Below are 17,536 nucleotides of genomic sequence, written 5' to 3' on the forward strand. Positions count from 1 at the left end.
GTTTATAGTTAAAAATCCAACATGGCCACCACTATTATTTTCTATTAGGAATTCCCAAAATGGAGGACACAGACTAAATTGACCAATAGCAAATCAGAAACAAGGGTTGAACAAAGTTCAGGAGGATGACTCAAAACACTTGCAGGGAGGGGGCAGATAAATTAACAAATCAATATAGAATTATAGGCAGACCAATATTGAAGTACCTTGGGTCCAAAATTTGGGGTAACGTTCATTGAGGATAGGACAAGAAATAATGGGTTTAATTTGCAGCAAGGGAGATTTAGGTTAGATATTAGGGAAAACTTTCAAATTATAAGAGTAGTTGAGCTCCGGAATGGGCTTTTAAGGGAGGTTGTGGAATCCCCTTCAATTAAGGTTTCCAAGAACAGGTTCGACAAAAACTTGTCAGGGATGGTCTAGGTTTACTTGGTCTTGCCTCAGTGCAGGGGGCTGGACTTGATGACTTTTCAAGGCTCCCCTTCCAGCCATACATTTCTGATTCTATGAAGTGACCATAATATGTAGCATACATGCATAGCTTCTTCAGATCTTTATAAGAATATCAGCATTCTCATTTTCAAAACATTTCTCAGTGTTGTCAGTAAAACCATCCAACAGCAGATATGTGCATGTGCTTGCATCAATGAGCCACTGATGTCAAAGGGCTGTCTTCAGCAGATATTTATAAAATTTCCCCCACCCCTCAAACTCTGATTTTCTCAGTTATAAGGTGAGTAAATGAGGTGTGACCTGCTGTGACATATCTGAGGTACAATACAGACTAGTGAGTAGCTGTGCCACCCCTGCCCTCTAATCTGGGGTGCCCTTTACACTGCTTTGCTGCTGCAGCCTCCAGTCAGGACTGTTCACAAAATAACCACCAACATGTAAGTCACTCCCAGCTTTGTGCGCATCTGCAGCCAACGAATCACATCTAGTCTCTTACCAGCCTGAATTACATTGCAGGGTGACTCCAGCACACTCCCAGTCCCAGATTTTTCCCCAGAAACATATGTCCTGTTCAGCCCTCTCCTTAACAATACAAGCTTATAAAAAAATCCATCATTTAATTAACAGAAATGATATGCATCTATCTTGTTACCCCAAATGGAGCTTCCCAAACACTTCAATTTAAACATACTGTATTAGATAAAACAATAAAACAAGTTTATTAACTACAAAAAGATAGATATTAAGTGAGTACAAGTAATGAGGCATAAAAGTCAGAAATGGTTACAAGAAAAAAAGATAAGTAACTAGTGCCTAATCTAAGTTTTTCTCGCCACATGCTCTCAACAGTCTTACTGGCCAAATTTCTTAGGCCAGGACCCCTTCTTCTATTTAATGGCGGCTTCCTTTGTTCCTTTGGGTGCAGTGAATCGATGGATAGAGAGAGAGCGAGGAGGAGGGGGTACATTGGGGTGTCTGCCCCTTCTTTTTATAGTCCTGTCTTCCTTTGGAGAACCATTTCCAGCTGGGAGCATGGTGACAGGTGACTGCATGGACGGGAACTCCGTGCTGTTTCTTTGCTAAGTAGATTTTTCACCCTTGTCCCCTTTCCTGCCAAAGAATAGCCACTTAGCAAGTAATTGCCTATTGACCTTGTTTACACTAGGCTTAGGTGTCAGCTTGCCCTTTGTCACTGAGGAACTGGTTTGTCCACTCCCCAGATGTGGAACATATTTTAGTAACACCACCAAGTGGAATCTTATAACTTTACATACAATGGTGCCACACATTTTACCAGGACAATAATGACAAGAAAATTAGGAGTTCTGAAATGATACCTCACAAGCATACCTTGTACAAAGATTATTACAATAGTGTGAATATAGGCGTACAGGGGTGAATACAGTGATACAGTCCATCACACTGCCCAAGTGGCTTGCCTACAATAAAAACATCCTATACAGCTTCAGAAACAATACAGAGCACATCTAGTAACTGCCACCATAGGCACCAACATGGAAAAAAATGGTGGGTGCTGGGCATCCACTGGCAGGTCCCCTATCAGCACCTCCCTCTTCCCCCAGCATCTCTTGCCTATCGGCAGGCCCTATTGATCAGCAGCTCCCCCTCCCTCCCCACACCTCCTGCTTGTCACGATCAGCTGTTTCATGCCGTTCAGAAGGCTCTGGGGGGGAAAGAGGGGAGCAGTGAGGACACAGTGTGCTGGGGGGAGGGATGGAATGGGGTGGAAAGAGGTGGGGTGTGGGCAGAGGCGGAGCCTGGGGCAGAGCCAGCGGTCAAGCACCGCCCCCCCGGCACATTGGTAAGTCGGTACCTGTGATTGCCACACCCTATTTATGGATGTTTCTGGACCAGGTGATCAGCCCTACACTCTGCAGATGCACTGAGACACAACATCACAATGTTTTAGGTAAGCTGAAATTATTTTTGTTGCAGCCTATCAGACTGTGTCTTCACAACTTTGTGGCTATCACAATAATGGATTAATTAATATTACCATCATAATGTAAGAAAGGTGTAAACACAATAAATGGCCACTTTACTAGTGAATGAAAGCGTCCACACAGAGGTTTAAGATGCTGTTGTAACCCACACACCTCCTGGGTATGGTGTTCCTAGCCCATCTAGTGGCACCGAGACCACTTGGAGAGAGAGGGAGGGAGAGATAAAATGAGTCTGCTCTACAGACTTAGCTAACACCGAATTGGCTTTTTGCTCACGTGGTAGCAGCTCATGCACTAAGCTCCAGAGGTCCTAGGTTCAATCCCACCCACCAAGAACCAGGGTTTGTCGGTATTGCACTGTAACTTATGCACCTTAACGTCACACCTTTACTGTAACACAATCTAGATAATCGTTCAATAAGGGAAGAGAATAGGGGGACGATATCTTAATTCCTTTAGTATAAAATGCTTTTAACTGATTTTCCATGACACCTGCATAAATGGGGGTCTGCAGATATTCAGGCTGTCTACACTAGCACTTACTGCGGATTAACTTATGTTGCTCAGGGGTATGAAAAAGCCACCCCCCTGAGCGACACAAGTTACATCAAGCTAAGGGCTGGTGTAGCCAGTACCATGCTGGTGCGAGAGCTTGTCCTGCTGACATAGCTACCGCTGATCACGGGGCTGGCGTAGTTACGCCGACGGGAGAGCTTTCTCCTGTCAGCTTAGAGCAATGACATTAGACAGCTTACAGCGGTGCAGCTGCATTGCTGCAGTTTCCCCGCTGTAAACTGTCTAGTGTATCTGTAGCCTCAGACACAAATCTCTCTGCTGGCAAAGGAGCAGCCTTAGCCACACAATCAGCATCAGAGTTGTCAAGCAATGAATAATAATGGTTCATTTAACATCTCAGTCATCAATACAGTCTGTGTCCTCAGTGCTAAGAAAACATGAGTTTTTACCATGGGACAACTAGCTATCCCACTGTAAAAACATGGTAGAGACAGGACATGTTAGTTTCAACAAAAGGCAAATTAGGTGAGGTCAGCTCCATTACCGCCCCCCCCCCCGCCCATCCAACCAATGCAAAGTAGGAAGAGGATAATTCATTTTTTTTAAAAATCCTTGATTTTGGCAGAACAGAGCAGTAAACTTGTCAAAATGAAGAACATCACTAAAATATATCATATCAAAATATGAAGCATAAATAAAGGGCTATGAAATTAAAATATGCATAAACAATTCAGTAGAAATGTTAACATTTATGTATGTAACCAATGAAGCAATGAAAGAGTGAAGTGTGCACTTCAGTGTTTGCAGGATGGCAAATTACTTACAGAACTACAGGTTTTTAGTAAGTTTTCATTTACAAGGGGAGCGGAGAAAAAAAATCACATCTTACTGGAAGTCCAAAACAGCTCTGAATGTTACAGGAATGTACAACTGTTTTAAGTGTATGGATTCTTTGGGAGAGGTAATGGAAAAAGTATGAAGCTAGTGCAGCCTAAAGGCTCAGAAACAAAAAGGCAAATTAAAAGAACCTAAAATATATTTATTTTAATTTTGTGACTTTTGGGTGCATAACTCATGATTTTTGAATACTTGTGGTTGTATACGTATATTTAGAAAAAATTACAATAGAAATTTACGTTTGAGAAGGATTTCACAGAAGATAGTATAGTGCCCTCTGGGCCAGATTTTTAAAGGTATTTAGGTGATTAGTGGGACTTTCAAAAGCATCGAGACACTTTCAACCTTTAAAAATCTGGCCTGTAGAGACTGTTTGCGAACCATATTCTACACACAAGTGGTAACATGTGACAAAGGAGGAGGGTGCTGGATAGCAAGGCAAAATAACAGTTGTCAAAAGCAATCTTGACTGGTGGATTAAAGGAAACTTAAGTTTGACATCAATCCTGGAAATCAGTCAGCCTTGATGTGATAAAAAAAACACAGAATTAAAAACTAATGTCACAATACAAACAGGAAGTGCTACACTAGAAACACTGAGATGTGATTGCTGAACCTACTAGCAACTATGAATATTTTAAAATAATTATTGCTCCTAAAATATCATCTAAACAGCACAATGGCATTCCTCTGCCATGGGTTAACGAAGGTGAATGAAGTGCTAAGAGTAATAAAAATAAGAGTTTAAAAATAAAGAATTTAAAGGAGCGAAACTTGACTTCCAGGCGATTACAAGAAAAAGGGGAGGCCAATTCAGGCAGTGAGAAATGCAGCTCAGACACATTTGTGAAGTGCGATGAGGCTTTATACAGACATAGAAGCTGACAAGGGGTGCGTTTAAACAGTGACCATGCTAATTTTCAGAGGGATGGAGGGAGGGTAGGTAGGATATGTCACTGAATCACGTCTCCGTTACCCGCTCAGTCCAGGATATCAGATAGGGCAGAGCTGTGCTTTGGAGACCAGGGCCCTGGGAGGCGGGAGCTAAGACATACTGTCCTGCAATGGGGAGGAGCCCCCCTGCCCCGCCTGCACCCCGTGCTCAACCCCGCCTCCTAACCCCCCATCCCTGATTGTGCCCCTCAGCCCTTCCCCTGCCGCCAGGGGTCTGGCCAGCCTGGGCCAGCCCTTCGGGCCCCTGCCCAGACCCCCCCGGAGACCTGCCTCGCTAGGTTCCGGAGAGCAGCAATGCCCAAGTCAGGGCAGCGGCTTCAGCAGCCGCGGCTGAGCATGCTCACTTCATATGCGCATGCTCAGAACCAGTCGTCCCTCCCCCTCCTATTTCTCCCCGGTGCGCGCTGTCAGGGCATCCCGGCGACCCGCACCGTGGCAGGCAGGGGCGGAGCGAGGATTGGAAGCGCCGCTAGCTCAACCGGCTGGGAAAGGCGGCGCTGCTGCGCGCAGCGATGGGGCTGCGCCAGGGGAGGCCAGAGCCGGAGAGCTCGGCTCGGATGTTCCCGCCGTGGGACCAGGGGCAACGGCCGCTCCTCCCCATCGTCCCCTTAAAGGGCTAGTAGCAGCGCCCCTTTCACTGTGCGAATCAGCCCCTCCCCGCAGCCGTGGCGCCGCTCCCGGTCGCTGCTCCTCTCCGCTCGTTGTCTCTCGCTTCCTCCCCCCGTTCCCTTTCACTTCCGGGGCAGAGTTGCCGCGGCTGCTACTCGGTAACCAGCCTTTGCCTGGAGCCCGGGCAGCGGAGCCGGCAGCTGCCCGCGCTCTCTGAAGGCCCCGCTTCCCCCATGGCCAGTAACCCGCAGCCCCAGCCCCCTCCTCCGCCGCCTCCTCCTCCGCCCCCACAGCAGCAGCCGCCGCTGCCCGGGGCCTCCGGAGGGGGCGGCGCGGTGGAGCCCGAGCTGGTGTCCGTGATCGTTAATCACCTGAAGAGCCAGGGGCTGTTCGACCAGTTCCGCCGAGACTGCCTGGCCGACGTGGACACCAAGGTATGGGGCGGAGGATGGCCAGGTCTGAGGAGGTGGTGAGGGACACAGACCTGCCCCGGCTCTGCGGGAACATCCCCCTCCGCTGGCTGGGCTGGGGTCGCCCCGGTCGGGGGTGGGGTGGGGGGCTGGCTGTCTCCTCGAGACGCGCAACAGGGTCTTCTCTGGTGAGCGGCGAGTGTTGCCGGAGCTCGGCGAGGCAGGGCTGCCCCGGACACGGAGCCGGCGGGTGTTCGCAGCGTTGCGGAGACTCCTGCCTGGCTAGTGTGTCCGGGGAATATCGCTCCCCATGGGCAGGGGACACATCAGTGCTTTGCCTCTTGCACTAGACCGCTGACATCCTCGTTAGCGACAGATCCGTGGCGGTTCCTTGTTCTACCTGCCCAAGGAATGAGCTCTCCAGTGTGCTCCCCTTGACATCAGTTGCCAGTGTCTGACTTCAGCAAGATCGTGTCGTTTGTTTAGAGAGGCTGGTCAGTGGGCACTGGTTTTAGAGGAACATGCTGTTTATGTAGGTTATAGAAACATGCTTCCAATACGAGTCATAAAACTGTTATAGGTAAATAGGTTTTAGTATATGGTCTTTGCCCATCAGAGGATGGGAGACTGTGTCCTGGTATTTGTATTGACTCAGCAGTTAAGATCTAGGGTTTTTTAAGTTTCTCAGCCCTTGTCATTAGGAAAATGAGTTTCAAGCAGCTTTTTTTTTTTAATATCTGATCTCACTTTTTTTGCCCTTTTAGCCTGCCTATCAAAACCTGAGACAACGTGTCGACAACTTTGTTTCCAACCACCTGGCAACTCACACTTGGAGTCCTCATCTCAACAAGAATCAGCTGAGAAATAATATTAGGCAGCAGGTTCTCAAGTAAGTCACAAGTTGAGTTAATATTCTGCTGTTTTAAAAGGTATTCATCCCCCAGTGACAGGTGACTGAAAACTTAAATAGACAAAGAAGTTCCACAACTTCTACGAAGAGAGAATATTTTCTTATCTTGAATCAGATTATAATGGTCAAAGTCAGTCGTGTGATGTTGTAATACCCTCACATGTAGGGATTCTAGCACTACTGCTACCTCATAAGTAGGTGATTCAGCCAAATTACTAGTTGTTGTTAGGTTTTGTGGGTTAAATATTGGGTTATTAATAGGATTGTGGATATAATAATCCATGTATGTTGAAGCACAAGTCAATTGCTCAAAGTCATGTTTACAAAACAAGAATCCTTGGACAGACATGATTTCTACAGACAGCTAAAAAGTTTTGTAAGACTGCTGGTAAACAGTCCTATCAAAATAACTTAGAATAAGCATTTACAGTGACCACAATTTGTGCCATGAACACTCATTCTTCTCTGCCTAGTGTTGCCAGATAGACTAATATAAGAAGCAGCCTAATGTTGCTCCAAACTAACGTGTGCAGATTAGGGGTGTCTTCCTGTCAACTTTAGTGACAGATGAGAAACGTGAGAACAAAAGTACTGGCGGTGTGAATAGTGAGCCTTTGCCACCTGTTGCATAAGTTAGTTGTAGGAATCAGCACTTGAGGATAGAGCAAAGACAAGTGTTTTGTAGTTCAGACTTGATAACACCATAAATGGAAACCAGGTCCCAAGTGAGGTGTAGCCACAGACAACCTATGCAATTTTCTAGAGTGTGATGAACAAAAGATCGCTTCCTAATGGCCTAACTGGTTCAACACTTAACCTTTCTATTAAATACAGGTAAGTTAATTATCTGAATTCCACTGTTTAGTAGCTGTCACCTAATGTCATACTGAGAAATCCTGACATTGGGATTATGAAGACAAATGATATAGTGCTGACACATTCCAGGTTGCCCCTTCTGCATGGAATACCCTCCTCAAACTGATTTATAAAGATAAATACCCTCTTATATAAGTCCCTGCCCAAAACCCACTATTACTGCAGTGCCTACAAGAAGTTAGCTAGTAATGGCATGGTAAAAGGGCTGCTGGTATAGTTTTTATTACTATCTTTCATATTCTGCAAGCTTTTTTTTTGGACAGGAACAGTTTATTCCTATGTGTGTTGATAGACGTTTTGAGTACTACCTAGACACAAGTCCGCTATGGGTGTTCCTGAAGCAAGTGAAAAAAAATTACTTTCTGAGAACTTAGTGCTTTATTAGAAGTTGTGTGTGTGGAAGGAACACCCTTTAGATAAACCAGACCTGTTTAAGGTAGCTTGTGGGAATAAATTTTCTTATATTTAAGTATTAAAATGATTTTGTTTCAGGTCTGGAATGTTGGAGTCTGGAATTGACAGAATTATTTCTCAGGTTGTGGATCCAAAGATCAACCACACATTCAGACCTCAGGTGGAAAAAGCTGTTCATGAGTTTTTAGCCACATTAAATCACAAAGAGGAAGCAAGCCCCAGTACAGCCCCTAGTGAGGAAAAAGCAGATGCTTCCATCACAGTACAAGGTATTTTGCCATTACTCTGTGTTGACTGTTTTCTACCTGGTTTTCTCCTCTTGGCAAGTGGTGGTATTGATCATCACTAGTTCTGCTGTTAACACTAAATATTTGAGGTGTCAGCAAGATGAGCTTTGTGAGAGAGAATAGCCCAGGTTACTGATTTGTTGCTGCTGTGAGGGGTGGGGAGAAGAGGCGAACACTTATCACAATTTCACCACTACTTGAAGTTACCAGGAAATCAGTCTGTCCTAGAAGTGACAGTCTCAAAGTTAAATACTGACGTTCACAACAGGATCAAGTAGGGTCTATGCTATAAAAGATGAGTAGCCAATTATGTACTGAGATGTAACTGTCTTAATGCAGTTCTTTTGTTGGAAAGATTTGGGGCATTTAGGCTGTCCTTAAGATACATATGCAGAAGGGACAAAATTAAGGTATTATAATAGTCTAATTATTCAATTTTTCCCTAACAGACTTCTGAGATTTGAGTTTCATTTGAAAAGTCCTTCCCATTCAAAAATAATAACCAGTCAGTGTAGAAATACATATTTCCTTTTAACAAATGTTATGGAAAACTTGGTTAGCTAAAACGTTTTATTTCTTTTCTCATTCTTTAAGGCGTTTCTACTACTGCTCCTAGTGCTAATGTAGCTAGTGATGCCATGTCCATTTTGGAAACAATAACTTCTCTTAACCAGGAAGCAAGTGCTGCCAGGGCTTCAACAGAGAATACAAATTCCAAGAACAGTGACAGAACTTCAAAAAGGCTCTCATCTCAACAGAGTGTTGATGGTAGCACAGAGAGAGAACGAAACTCAGAAGACTTGCCAGACCAAGAGAAACCCGTTTGTGATTCTTCAGAAGGAAGTGAAGCAGTTGCAAAGTGTGAAGATTTAAATGAACTCCCCTGTCCAAGTGAAGAAATCAAAAATTCAACAAAAGATGTTAACAATTTAATTCAACCAAGCAAAGAAATTCTACAGGAAAGTGATGACCAGAAAAGTAAATTAACAGATAAAGGTGACAGGAAACCAGAGAGCACCGAGAAAGGGGAAAGAAAAAAAGAGAAAAAAGAAAAGAATGACAAGAAGTTTGACCATTCAAAGAAGAATGATGATGCCCTAAAAGCAAAAGAAGAGAAGCAAGTGAAAGAGAGAGAGGCAGAATCAGTAAAACAGTTGGCTCCTGAAAAAAGCAGCAGTAAACACAAGATAACAGAAGTTGTAAAAGAAGGTATAGAAAAGGCAACTTAAAAAGTATTGTGGGATGGAGGGACATTTTGTGTTGGTGTGGGGGTTTTCAAAGGTGAATTTAGAAAGTGAAAAGATGTTGAGCCAACAATATTGGTAACTGTAGTCCTCTTTAACTAGCCATGGAACAGTAAGAGTATAAAATCAACAGTAATGCTAGCTTTCCCCCACAAAGGCCAGAGCCTTCATCTGAAAAGGTGGACTTGTAAGAGAAGCCTAAATCTTGCTTGCTAAACACATTGATTTGATAAATTGCATGGTATAACTTTTTTTTTCTTCTTTTTTTTTAAAGAACATATTTTGGAGGATTCAGACGTGGATGTACTCAGTGATATCACTGTTAGCTCTGTCCATACCAGTGACCTCTCTTCCTTTGAAGAAGAAAGTGAAGAGGAAGCTGTGGTTTCCGATAGCACTGAAGAAGGAGAGATCACATCAGATGGTAAAAATAATATAAAAAGAATACATTTGTTAGCAATATCCTGGCTGGTGTATTTCCTGCCATTTGAATACATAGTACCTTACAGACTAATCTATTTTGAAGTATATTTTATCATATATGTGTAGTGTGATAATAGAGAATATTTCTTTTGGGGGTGGAATTCATAGCATTTCTGCTGTTAGTAAATAATAGTCAAAATAGATAATTTGGCATTTTAAAATAAAAAGTATTTATATAGTCCAGTACTTTAAAATTGTTATTTGTGTGTATTATTTCAGGATGTAGTGGTGACACTTCATAAAAATGCCTTCTACTTTTTGTGCTGTTTTTTATTATTTTTTTCCTTTTATGTGAAGTTTGTGTAAATGTACATCTGCACTGCATGCTTCTTTCCGCAGCATGGGGCGTGCATACATGGGTTGCTCCCCTTAGTATGAATGTAAATAGCAGTGTAGAGGTGAGCACAGCTTAGGTGAATTGAGTAGAGACATGCCTGAAGGGTGTGGGTATGTACCCGAGTACATATCCTACAAGACTGTCTATTTGCTCAAGCCTGTGTCTCCCTTATCTACATTGCTGTTTTTAGTGATGACAGTCTTACAGAAGACTACCGAAATGGTTCCAAAGCAGTCAATCCTACCCAGGAGAAAATTCTGTTGACTGCTGTTTTTAGCAGAGTAGTGTCCTGCTATCTCCCTGCTGTCAGTGCCTTTCCCCACCACAGGGAACTGCTGGAGTCTTTCCCTGCTCTAGGAAAAGATTCTGGCAGGGAGAAGGCGGCAGGGAATGACTCTGCCAGCACCCCACTGCTGGAGCCTTTCCTTGCTGCAGTGAAAGGCAGGGAGCTGTTGAAGCCTTTCCCTGCTGTCTCCCCCTGCTAGAGCCTTGCACTGGCATGAAACTACACACCACAGTGGGACTCAGCCTGCTTTTCACTGCAGCGTGTAGCTGCATGTACACTATGTGGCACTGCCAGTGGTGTGTATTGTAGACGTAGCCTTAGACTGATATTCTGACTTGAACCCAGGTGTAATGTGAGCAGACCATTTGGGGATCAGGGAGTTGTTACAGCCCTAGGATTGCAGGAATTCCCAAAGGCTACGTGATTTTGGTGGAGAAGATGGGGATAGGTCCAGATTTAGGATTAGTGGATGTGGGGGGTCCTCATTTGAGATCTTTCTGTCCTCTCCTAGTTCTGGGCAGCTCTACAATTCTTTGATACATTGAGGCTTTAGGGAATATGGAGGCTTCTGTAGTCAACAGAATTTTCTCCTGGTTTGGATTGACTGCTTTGGAACCATTTCAGTAGTCTTCTGTAAGCCTGTCATCACTGTAAAATTTCATTGTGCCCAGAAATGAGTGGGAAGAATTGAGTTAACTAACATGACATTGTCTGTAACTGTGCAGTCAACGTAAACCATGACAAATTGGATTCAGCATTGTCAGTTATGGCTAAATTTTGTAATGTATTTCAGGGATGCAGCTCTGTTGCATTGGTAAAGCCCAAACATACAGTATGTATATTTACTGAAAAAACCTGACAAAATAAAATGATAGATTTGCTTGTGTTATTTCAATCAGCATAGTACCTCAGCATTAACTGATCCATATATGAACTTAGGTCACTTGTATAGTTCCTGTACAGGAAAAAATCCATGATTTCTAAATCCACAAATATTGTGCTGATTTTTTTGGTATGTGAATAATGTTTGATTTTTACAGATGAGGCTTTACCAATGCAGTGTATCTGCATCCCCAAAATACACGTGGGGATTGTCTTCGTTACAAAATTTAGCCATAGCTGATGTAATGCTGTACACAATTTGTCATGGCTAAAATTATATATAAAATGTCCTTAACTGTGTTAAATGACACCTTTATAGTACCAAAATGGAATGAATTTTTAAATCTAATTGCTTCTCTGTGTTTGTGCAGTTTATTTATATTTTGCATTTTTCTCTCGACAATGTGAATGGATTGATCACTTCTCATACTTTAGTAACATTTGGCTGTAAACACTGAATTGGAATCTCTTTGAAACCATTTTTTTAAAGGAAACATTTCTCTTGGTCTTAGATTTTATGGAAGTTCGTTTTTACAAAGCTTAAATTTTACCATAACAATGTCACTTAAATTTACGTCCGCTTTTTTACTGTCTAGATGAAGAAGAGAAGAACAATCAGAGTAAAACAAAGCCTCAGACTAATGAGGTTTGCGATGGAAAAGCCAAACCTGTCCGTCACGCATATGTTCACAAGCCTTTTCTGTACTCCAAGTACTACAGTGATTCCGATGATGAACGGACTGTAGAGCAACACCGTCAGTCTATTGTAAGTTTTAATACAATCACTATTAACATTTTAACTCCATCTGATCGTTTTCTCAATACAAAAATTATGCCCTTTATTAAGTTTGTTTTTTCCCCTGGATGCCGCTGATACTTCTATAGACTGTCTCCAGCAACATGTGGTCTGTCAATATTTCATGGCAGTGATCCATTGACAGTCATTTGAGAACTACTGGCTTATCTAACTATCCAGCTCCTCCTGTTTTACAACAAACTCTGGCTGATGATAATGTCAGATGAAGCACTGAGTGTGCGGTGTCTTCCCAACATCTCAGCAAAGGATGGATTCTTTCTTGGCTAACTGAGTAATTTGGAGAAGAATGAAGTGAAAAAGACTGCACAGATGGGGGAGTCTGGGGCCAGCAAGCTGAGTGTACTCTGCCAGTTGAGGGAAGGGGAAAGAGAAGAAATCCCTTATCTACCTACCACCATCTATCAAGGTGGATTGTACATATCTTTAATATAACAAGAACTGGTACCTGTTTGGCCCCAACCATCTTCCTCGCTCCTCTTCCATGTAATGCAGTTAATACAGCCCTTCAGCTGCAGTAATTCCTGCTGTCTCTGACCAGCATGAGGGGGAAGAGATGTTCAGGTGTACACGTTGGCCTGGTTGGAGGGCTGGGATCTCATTTACATGTTTTGGACATGTACTTGAAGCAAGTCTCATAGTCTTTGTGCTTGTTTCTTCACCTGTAGAATGGGGAAAAACCTTCCCATCTCAACCAGCAAATCTATTGAGTTTCTCATCCTCTACTACTCCACTCCCATCCCCTAACCTTTCCAGGATAGACTGGCTTGCTGGACTTTCATTTTATGCAGCTTTTCTGGTTTATGCACCACAATACCACTGGGTTAAACTGGGCTCTAGGTGTGGCCATGTAATTCTTATGTACAACAGAGTTGAGGGATGAAAGAAAAGAATTGTAAAATTCTTTGAAAGTGGAGGTAGCCTTGTCTAGTGGACTGAAATTGGGGCTGGGAACCAGGAACATCCTAGCATAATGCTATCTCTGACATGGAATCATAACCTCCGTGCCTGCCCATTCTCCACTTGTAGAATGGGGATAAAACCTTATAGGCTCGGGAAGGAGTTAATATCTCGAAGTATTTTATGAGGTTTACTTTTAATTAAAAGTTTGTACAGCACTTTGTAAACTATAAACAGCACTATTTGAGAAGTTACTGATTTATTTTTTTTTGCTCTTGTACTGAAACGCTGAATTCTGCAGAAGCATAGAAATTTACTTGTATAACGTTTTTTGATTTTTTTTTTTTTTAACAACTTTCATCATTCTTCATTTGGTTTAATGATACAAATAAATCACCCTTTTCATTGTTTTTCTGTCTTCAGGCCAGAGAAAAAGAAGAGAGACTCTTAAGGAGGCAGATTAATAGAGAGAGACTTGAAGAGAAGCGTAAACAGAAAGCTGCAGAGAAAACAAAGTCTCTGAAAAGTGGGAGTCAGGGTGCTGAAGGTGACGTTAAAATTACAAGTTAGACTTGGTTGTTTTAACCAAATAAGGTGAAATTCTGGTTCCTTCGAAGTCATTGAGAGTTTTGCAGTTGACTTCAATATGGCCAGAATTTCACTCATAATATTATAACTAAGTACTGTATCGTGCAAAATTCCATATGTAACTTTTTCATGTCCACAGTGACATTCCTGAAACATAACAAAAGCAGGATTAGTAATTCCCAAACTGTTTACAATGTCACTTACAAAAATAATAAAAAGACACGCTTCTCAAACACTGTAACTGTTTGTTGCATATTTTAGGTAAAAGTGGCCTGAACTTGGAAGAGTCTTCAACAAAAGATTTTGAAATGAAAGTTACTGGTACCAGCATTAAGGATGTTCTTAAAGAACAGAAGTTTTTAGAAAAAAAAGTAGCCCTGAGCAGGAAAAGAAAAAGAGATTCAAGGTATTCCTTATATTTGTTTTTAAAAAATTAGATTAATACATACTCACTTTTGCTTATAAAAAAAACTTCTCTTCACTTTTTCAGTCACCACATATCCATTATAACAATTTCCCCTTAAAGCATGCAAAAATATTTGGGGGAAGTAAGCTTAATTTGAGACAAAAAATGTGATTTATTTATTTTAAGATATTTATTTTAATTTATCATGGGGTTTTCCCATTTAACTACTATGCTTCTAGTTTAATGTATTGATAACCCCCTAGTAGCCAGCTCCTGCTATGTTACAGTATAATTAAAGTATGTATTCTGAATGCCTCTGATCACCTTTTTTTTATGTGCATTTAAGTGTGTGTTTTTGTGATCCTTCTAATGTCAGACTTCCAGCCCCCAGCTCACCACCTGTCTCTCTCTTGGTTTCTCTCTCCAGTCCTAAGTGCCTCTGAGCACGGTGGGTGTGGGAAGAGTGAATTAACCAGTGAAGTTTGCTGAAGTGAATTAATGGTCTTCCACTGTCAATTCAATCGATAATGCAACCAAACTAATTCATTGCCTGATTATGTATATTTCTTTAACCTTTCACAAACATTCAGTTTAAAACATACAATGAAAATAAAAGTGTATGAGGTGTAATTGAGGCTGAGAAATTCACCACTTGGTAATCATGAAGTGGAGCGTTAAGCCTGAGATTTGTACTTTAATTCTTTCTCCTTGGGCTTATGCCTTACTAATTGTTTTAATATAAATTATTTATTAATTTAGTCATAGAACCATAAAAATGTAGGACTCAGAGACCTTAAGAGGTCATCTAGTCCAGTGGTTCTCAGCCAGGGTTCTGGGACCCCGCTGTGGGGCCGCAAGCAGGTTTGAGGGGAGCTGCCAAGCAGGGCCAGTATTTGATTTTTCTGGGGCCAAGGACAGAAAGCTGAAGCCCCATCCCATGGGGCTGAAGCCTGGGGCCCCGAGCCCCACCCTCTAGGGCTGAAGCCGAAGCCTGAGCAACTTAGCTTCATGGAGCAGCATGGGGCCCGGGAAGTTGTCCTGATTGCTACCCTCTAATGCTAACCCTGGCTTTTATATGCTGAAAACCGTTATTATGGCAGATATGGGCCATGGAGTTTTTATAATACGTTGGGGGGACCTCAGAGAGAGAGAGAGGTTGAGAACCCCTGATCTAGTTTAGCCCCCTGTGCCAAGACAGAACCAAGGATACTTAGACCATCCCTGACAAGTGTTTGGAGGTTTTAAAAAACAGGTTAGACAATGATGAGCTTTCTGCAACCTCCCATAGAAGCCCATTCTAAAGCATAACTACAATTATGGTTAGAAAGTTTTTCCTAATATCTAACCTAAATCTCCTTGCTGCAGATTAAGCTCACTACTTCTTGTCCTATTTTTAGTGGACATGAAGACCAATTGATCACAGTTCTCTTTATAACAGCTCTTAACACATTTGAAGATTATTAACAGTTCCCTCCTCAGTTGTCTTTCTCAAGCCTAAACATGCCCAGTTTTTTTAACTCTTCCTCATGGGTAAGGTTTTCTAAACCTTTTATCATTTTTTGTTGCTCTCCTATGAACTCTCTAATCTGTCCACATCTTTCTTAAAGTTTGGCACCCAGAACTGAACACAGTATTCCAGTGGAGGCCTCACCAGTACCAAGCAGAGTGGGACAAGTACCTCCTATGTCTTACATACAGTCCTCCTGTTTTAATATACCCTTGAATTATATTAGCCCTTTTCGCAACTGCATTGCATTGTTGGTTTATATTCAATTTATGGTCCACTATAACCCCCAGATCCTTTGCAACAGAGCCACACCTAGCAAGTTATTCCCAATTTTGTAGTTGTGCATTGGAATTCTTTCCTTCTTAAGTGTCTTTATTGAATTTCACCTTGTTGGTTTCAGACTAATTCTCCAACTTGTCAGGGTTGTTGTGAATTCTAATCTGTCCTGTAAAGTGCTAGAAATCCCTTTCAGCTTGATTTCATCCACAGATTTTATAAGATGCTCTCCACTCCACTATCCAGATAATTAATTAAAATATTTAATAGTACTAAATCCAAGACAGACCCTACTAGATATGTCCTCCCAGTTTGACAGAAACCACTGAAAACACTCCTGAGTACACTTGAGTCTTTCAACCAGTTGTGCACCTGCAGTATACTAATTTAATCTAGACCACATTTCCCTAGTTTGCTTATGAAAATGCGACTGTGTTAGAAGCCTTGCTTAAAACCGAGATGTATCATGTCCACAGCTCCCCCGCAGCCCACCCCATCCACTAGGCCAGTAACCCTGTCACAGAAACAAATTAGGTCAGTTTGGCATGGTTATTACTTATTACCCTATCCTTTAGGTGTTTACAAATTGATTGTTTTATAATTTTGTTCCAGTATCTTTCCATGTATTGAAGTTAGGCTGACAAATATATAATTCCCCGAGTCCTCTTTGGTCCTCTTTTTTTAAGATAGGTACCTATGTTTTCCCTTCTCCTATACCCGGGGACTTCACCCATCCTCCATGAATTCTCAAAGGTAATTGCTAAGGCTTCTGAGATTGCTTCAGCTAGTTTCTTAAGGTGTATTTCATCAGCCCCTGCTGACTTGAATGCATTTAATTTATCTAAATATTCTTTAACATGTTCTTTCCCTATTTTGGCTTGCATTCCTTCCTCCCAATGCATGGTGCAGTGCAAACTGGAATGTGTTATGCATCCTTACAAAGAGTATCAGCACAGTCTTCAGATTTGGCTTGATTTTTAAGTCTCGAGACATACATAAGAAGCCAAGTTTGTGGAAGATCAATTCAGTATTTTAAAAATTCTTTTCTGTAGAAAGCAGTAGAGTAAGGATACAGGCAGGGATGTTTGTTTTCGTCTGTGCAGTGGTTCTCTTTGCTCATCCAAGTTACAGGGGACACCTAGTCATGCTTAACAGTACTAATACTTGTGTAGTACTTTACATTTCAAAGCACTGTACAGACATTAATTAATCTTCACAGCACATCTGTGAAGTAGGTAAGTATTATCCCCATTTTGCATATGGAGAAATAGAAGCTTACTGTGTTAAATGACTTGCCCAAGGTTATGCAGCAAGTTCTTGTTAGATGCTTTAGTGTGCAAATGTCTATTTTTTTCTTAGTTTAAAAACTGATAGTCTGAGAGTTGATGGGTTAGACTAAATTGTTACGACATTTTTCTAATGCTTTGACTATCTATTTTAGGCATGTTGAAGATAGTTGGCAAAAGAAATATGAGCATCCTGAAGAAGATTCCAAAGAAACACAAAAGACAAATGAGGTTTGT

The 17,536-nt window shown here is 42.0% G+C and overlaps 1 protein-coding gene across 2 annotated transcripts in view; it reads left to right on the forward strand.

Moving 5' to 3' along the window:
- The first annotated feature begins 5,561 nt into the window (after positions 1-5,561).
- BOD1L1 (biorientation of chromosomes in cell division 1 like 1) overlaps positions 5,562-17,536 on the forward strand; it is a 52,370-nt gene continuing 40,395 nt past the window's right edge. For both annotated transcript variants that reach the window (XM_024202213.2, XM_024202214.2), the window contains exons 1-9: positions 5,562-5,827; positions 6,568-6,692; positions 8,082-8,272; positions 8,885-9,499; positions 9,809-9,958; positions 12,119-12,288; positions 13,660-13,783; positions 14,086-14,230; positions 17,455-17,530. In XM_024202213.2, the coding sequence (XP_024057981.2) occupies positions 5,627-5,827; positions 6,568-6,692; positions 8,082-8,272; positions 8,885-9,499; positions 9,809-9,958; positions 12,119-12,288; positions 13,660-13,783; positions 14,086-14,230; positions 17,455-17,530 (1,797 nt within the window). In that variant the 5' untranslated portion in view covers positions 5,562-5,626. The remainder of the gene's footprint in view (positions 5,828-6,567; positions 6,693-8,081; positions 8,273-8,884; positions 9,500-9,808; positions 9,959-12,118; positions 12,289-13,659; positions 13,784-14,085; positions 14,231-17,454; positions 17,531-17,536) is intronic.

Source organism: Terrapene carolina, unplaced genomic scaffold (assembly GCF_002925995.2).
Source record: "Terrapene carolina triunguis isolate 2854851 unplaced genomic scaffold, T_m_triunguis-2.0 Scaffold66, whole genome shotgun sequence".
NCBI classification, from domain to species: domain Eukaryota; kingdom Metazoa; phylum Chordata; order Testudines; family Emydidae; genus Terrapene; species Terrapene triunguis.